Consider the following 6,467-nt stretch of genomic DNA (forward strand, 5'->3'; position numbering starts at 1 on the left):
TATCGAGAATATTGTGAATAATGTATTTGAAATATTTTTCGTTGTTAATGACTAAATCTATAAGTTGTGCTTCATATGTATATTATAGTGAAGAAATAATTGTTCATACGATCCCTTAACTTAATTTTAGATAACACTTCAGTAATTTTTTTATTTTTTTCTGATTTGATCCTTTATTTAATTTTATTACAAAAATTCAAAAATATAAAGACTGAAAATATGAATTTATTTGAAGATTTGAGTTATAAATTTGATAAAATTTGCATTATATTGAAGCTGATAATTAATTTTATGAGTTTTGTTTGAAAATTTTGATGATTTTTTTTTAAATGATAACATTGTTAACATTTAAAACATAAAATATCAAATTGTTTACTTTGAATTAAATAAAGGACCAAATCAGGAAGAAAAAAAAAGATAAATAAGTGAAATGTTATATGAAATTAAGTTAAGGGATTGCATGAGCAATTATGCTTATAACGAATAATTGTGTTATTACTTTCATGATTGAAAATGCTAGTTGTGTTATGTGTTTTAATGATTCATTGTGTCATGTTAATTAGCATATCAAATTAAGTTAATTGACTTTTGACATGTTGTGCCTTAAATATATTTATTATATATCCTTGGAGATTACAGTCGATTCTTGAGGGTGGTTTAAATACCAGTTCACTTATCATTTACTAGATATTTTGGGGACAAAATTTCTTAAATGAGAGAATAATTGTAACATCATAAATTTTATAATAAAATATTTTATTAATTAAGATTTTAAATAATTAAAATTCGATATTAAAAGTATTTTGGAATATATATAAATAATTTTTGTGATTAATTTTCTTCATATATATATTTACTATGGTGTCATAATTTTATACATTTAATGAGTAATATAATTTATAAATATTATATAAACACTTTTACAATATATAGCGTAAGTATTTTTTAAAAAAATTTAAGTGTTTTTACGTGTGTTGATAATGAAAGTAACATTTTATTATGTATTTGAATTATGTTAAATAAGCACATTGTTGTATTTAATTATTTCTAAATATATCTTATTTTGATTATTTATTTTATAATTAATTATCTTGAATATATTGAGAATATTTTATAATATATTTTTAAAAATTTAAATACTTTAATTAATCTATTTTTCAAAATATTAATTTTAAAATATTTAATAAAATTGTGCTTAATTTTCTTTATATATTTGTTTTTCATGGTGTTTCTCACTCTATTTTGTTTTCATTTTGTTCTTCATTCACTAAAGAGTAATTTAGAATTATTTTTTACTCGAAATTATCCCTTTGTATCGTTTTTCTTTTTCATCTTTTATTTTAAATAAGTGGCTCTCACGTAGATTATGTTCTTCTCTCGTATTTTTCTTGGGTTTGCCGTCAGGGTGTGGCATTATTCGTGGTTTTTGTGTGGCTTTTTTCATTTCTCATTTTATGTGGTATTTACGATTCATATTTTTCATTTTCTTTATAATGATTTGGTAGTCAAATTGTAGATCTGAAGGCATGAGTATTATATTTTATTATTTTATATATTTTTTAAAAAAATAATAGTATATTAGTGTAAATATTTAAAAAAATAAGATTTAGGCGATTATACGTGTATATGTAAGTTGATAATTAATATCATATTTTCTTGTGTGTTTGACTAATATTAAATGTGCACTTAATTATATTTAATTATTTCTAAAGATATCTTATTTTAATTATTTATTTTATAAATGATTATCTTGAGATAGTAGTAATATTGTGTTTGTTTTTCTTTATTTTTATATACTTATTTTGGAAATGTGATTATATATATATATATATATATATATATATATATATTTATTATGATTTATTAATTAACATAAAATATTATTGTTATATTAGTAATTATTTTAAAGGTTAATTATTTTAATTATTTTAATTACTCTAATTTATCAAGTATTAGTTTTGAAAAATTAGTAATTAAATTTTGTTAAAAAAATGTTTCAAAAAATAACTTTGGTAATTGTTGGTTTTATTAAAAAAAAAAAAGATTAAAATGTGTTTTATGGGTCAAGCCCAAATAAAATCTAATTAAAGAATAACACAAAACAAAAAAATAGAGCAAGAGAAAGGTATCCCCATGGTAGGTGCTCCTCCCAGAAGGAATTGGAACAAAATTAGCAGAAAATTGACACCGGCGATCGATAATTGTCTCAGAAAATTTTCTCCATTTCCGTCCAAATTTTATCCACTGATTGGTTTTTTTGATTTATGGTAACTTACCTTAGCCGAATTTTGAAATTTGGTTCTTGGAGTGTCTTCTCATAATTTATTTTTAACGTTTATTCCTAAACTGGCGAATTATATCAATTTAAGGGAAAAGAGTCAAAGAACAAATGTTGTTTGCTCGTAGAATCGTATTCGTGTGTGAAAGCATCAAAATAATGTAAGGGGTGAGATAACGTTTGAATTCATGAGTATAATATATTGTGAGTTGAACGGGAAAACCGTATTTCCCAACGATTCATCTGGGGCTCGCTAAGTACGACAGTAGCCCTTTGAGAGATAAATTGATTAATGTGAAATATGAGAATTATGAGATTAAAATATGAAATAGAAATGTTTATAAGGTGTTGATTGATTTAATTTTCGATACTTGTGTGGTAGTTGATATTTGTCATTATTGTGATGTCGGATGTTGAATGAAATTATGTGCATATGTTAGATTAAACGAATTTATGTGATGTGATAATAAAAGATGGATGCATGGTATGATACATGTTACATGATGATAATGATGATTTTTGATTGATGATAGTGATGTTATAAAATTGTGATGAGTTTATATGATGATCATGATTATGTTTGATTAATGATATTATAAAATTGTGATGATAATATTGAAGTACCTCATACTTGATGAGATAGTGATGATTCCTAAAGATGATGTTCTTAATGGAGTAGTCTAAGCTAACGAGGGGAGAAAATAAATATTGAGAATTTGTGAAGTGGATATTATTTTGTCATCATCTAGGTAGAGCCTGACAAGCCTAGTGATTTCGGGGAAGTACAACTGAATGAGTCTGATCGTGGCGGTCTGTTGTTGAGCCTTAAGGCAAGATTGTTAGACCTTGGAGGTATTCGGGTGAGGAATTCCTAGATGACTTGGAGGTCACACTCCAAATGTCGGGAGCTACAATGCAACACATGTTAACCTCGACTGTCGCGTATATGTGTCTCGGGTTGAGTTGGAGGATGGTGGCATAGTATCAAGCCTCCTCACCAAGTACTTCAGAGTTAGAATGGTACCACATTGTGAAGTAGTGTATAAGCGCATGCATATCATTGCATTTTCTTGTGATTGTTTTGTTGTGATTAATAGGTATCGTGTGCGGTAATAATTTCTCTTAGATGATTTGATGTTATAGTGAAATGCATCGATTTTATTTGAGTGGTTTTAACTTTATAATGTGATATTTTTCTTTGAAGAATGTTTGTGTTATGATACGGTGTATTATGATTGTTTGCGTGTTTTTCTTACTTATATTACACTATTAACATGATTTCAAAACTCAACTCATTCGTTGTTTGTGTTTGACTGGATTGGTCCTGCGTTTGCGAAATCGCAGTTATTATATCTTAATGAGTCTTGAAGTTCAAGTTTGGGAGGAACCCCGCTCTGATAGGTGATACCGGGAATTAAGAGTTCTAATATATATTTTACTTATGTAATTACAAATAACTTTTTATATGAAAACCCTAGTACTAGTAAGTTTTTGGAATTAAATTAAGTAATTATACTAACATCAAGCTTATGGAGATTACACTATTTTATTGGAGGCGAAAAGTTAAAAGTATTGCTTTTGATTTTTGAATAGTGTGATATCCTAAATAAGTTATAAAAGTATTTATTTTCTTGGAAACAAATATTTTTTATCTGCTGCAAATTTTACTCAAAAAAATTTAGTATAAATTATTATATATGTCATTTTGGAATTAAGGTGTCACAGAATGCAATTTTCTATTATGTGTTATTAATTTGGATGTTGCAAGTTTGTTTGTATATCATCTTTTTTAAATTTTAACGACTTTCAATTTGTGTTGTAATCAATGTTCTTCATTTATTAGTATAAAATAAATTAAGTATTAATTTTATATTAATTATTTTATTATCTTAATGATTCTCGAATAATGATATAGTATTTTAGTATGTTATTTCAATTACTTAACTTGATTCACTTTGCCAAAAATTTACTCTTCAAATTTTGATATATTGTTCTATCACGTGTAGCTTGATTTATTAATATATTTTTTCAGTAATTTTACTCTCTATTTAAATCAGTTATATGTATGCTTGATTTTTTTTGTTGGGTCTAGAGATATCATCTTGATTTAAGTGTTCTGTTGATAGAAGAAAATTATACTTATGGTTTAAAATATCGATTTTGATAGAAAAATAAATTAAACTAGGTAAAGTATTGATTTTTGGTTTAAACGGTAAACTTGCGGTAAAAAGTGGAATTTTATAATGAAAACTATGTTTTATTTCTAAAGTTGTTATCTTTTGAAGAACCATGTGGTTTAGTCAATGTCTTAAGTAATTCCCAGTAGAAACTACTTTTGATTTGAAGTTTAACCTTTTGATAAAAATTATAAATGAAAAACGTTTTCTAAACTAGTAGAAACAATATCTTATGAAAATTTCATTTTGGCTATGTTTCGATTCTTGAACAAAAACATTTACTTTGAAGTTAAAGTGATTAAAACAAATGAGTGAGTTGTTATGATTATTATTGCTTTTAAAGTAAAATACGGTTGTTTATTTTATGAAATATATATTGTTTTGTTAGAAAAAAAATCGGAAACTAATTGGAAACAATTTTTTTCTAAATGTTATGATTTGGAAATAACTTTTTATGATATGTGATTTTATTTCAAAACAATTTAGTTGCTAGGAATTTGAGAAAACAATCTATTTTTGCTAATTAATATTATTTTACTAAGATTTTTATTTCTATTTGGTTGGAAGAAATTGTTCTTTAGTATTTTATCCGATTTTGGGGATTTCGTCGACGGATTTGATTTGATTTCCTTTGAACTTTTTACATCCTCTTGTGACAATATGGTCACTACCTCTAATGACTTCCTCTCGTCCCTTCTTCTGGTGACTTCATCTGGTTATGACTTCTATTTACTGCACACTAAATCAAATTATTAGTGCAATACATTGTTTTCACAAAGTATCTTTGTTAACATCAAAACCACGAAGTGAAAATGTTCAAGGGACCGACTTGGTTCCAAAAATCTTAATTTCGGGACTTCCAAGAAGACCACACAATTGAATGCCATAATCAAACCTAGCGTACTCCTAATCCCCTCCACAAGAGTTTCAACCACTGTAAAGAGACAACCTAGATCATGAGGCAACACTAACTCCCACCATAACCATCGTAATTTTATATACCACACCTGAAAGATCAGATCAAAAGTAATAAAAAAAATTGAGTAGTTGATTCCATTCGCTCCCTACAAAACACACAAGACATAGTGGTAAGGTCAACAATAACCTTTTGTCTAAAAAGAATGCGGCGAGTCGGAATCCTATCCTAAAGTAATTTCCACGAGAATACCATAAACTATAGAAGGGCCCAACTCTTTCAAATATTTTCCAAGACCTGGGTATCCTCCTTTGATAGAGCATTTCCATGATGAGAATTACTTACACACATGAACTAACCCGAACTAACAACATAAAAAAACATTTGGAATTTGGCTTCCAAACCCAATAAATATCTAGAAAAGAAAGAGTTGCCTTATTTAGGAAAAGAGCCAAATTGGCAGCCAACTCAAACTCAAACTCAAATTCCTAAATGAATAAAACACTCCTCCACCTAAACTACCACACAACGCATTTGCAACCCAATGATCCATATTACCGACCAGTGTTTGTCTTTGATCTGAAACTTGAAAAAGTCTCTTAAATTAACCCATATGACGAATAGATCCTACCCACAGATCCTCTTAAAAAGACATTTTTAAACCATTACCAAACACATTGGCAACACATTCATAGAACCAATTTGAAGAAAAATATATCTTTGAACCTTATAATGAAATACCTTTCCATCAAGACAACGCTGATCATAAACACTAGAACAGCCACCTAAATAAGCAGACGTCATTTGGGTACCCTTTCTTGAATGAATTATGTCCCTCCATAAAATGTACCCACACCCCCCCTCCCCCCCAAATGAGCCTCCACCACTAATTACTTAAAATAGTCAAATCAACTAAACTAGAATCCCTAACTCTTAACACCCCATACTTTTAGGGTTATAGACCTTCGACCACCGAACGCGAGAGATTTTGGAGGCCCCATTAAATCTCCCTAAAGGGAACACCTATTTAATCGGACAACCCGTTTCCACGCATAGGTCAACACCTTCATAAAAGAGAGATAAAATATAACAATAC

At 27.7% G+C, this 6,467-nt stretch overlaps 1 protein-coding gene across 1 annotated transcript in view; it reads right to left on the minus strand.

Annotated features, from left to right (window-relative positions):
- LOC101515487 (protein neprosin-like) overlaps nucleotides 1-6,175 on the minus strand; it is a 13,461-nt gene extending 7,286 nt beyond the window's left edge. The window contains exons 1-2 of the mRNA XM_004509610.1: nucleotides 6,113-6,175; nucleotides 5,351-5,462 (exon numbers count right to left, since the gene is read on the minus strand). Of these exons, the coding sequence (XP_004509667.1) occupies nucleotides 5,351-5,462; nucleotides 6,113-6,175 (175 nt within the window). The remainder of the gene's footprint in view (nucleotides 1-5,350; nucleotides 5,463-6,112) is intronic.
- Nucleotides 6,176-6,467: the final 292 nt, after the last annotated feature.

Source organism: Cicer arietinum, chromosome 7 (genome assembly GCF_000331145.2).
Source record: "Cicer arietinum cultivar CDC Frontier isolate Library 1 chromosome 7, Cicar.CDCFrontier_v2.0, whole genome shotgun sequence".
NCBI classification, from domain to species: domain Eukaryota; kingdom Viridiplantae; phylum Streptophyta; class Magnoliopsida; order Fabales; family Fabaceae; genus Cicer; species Cicer arietinum.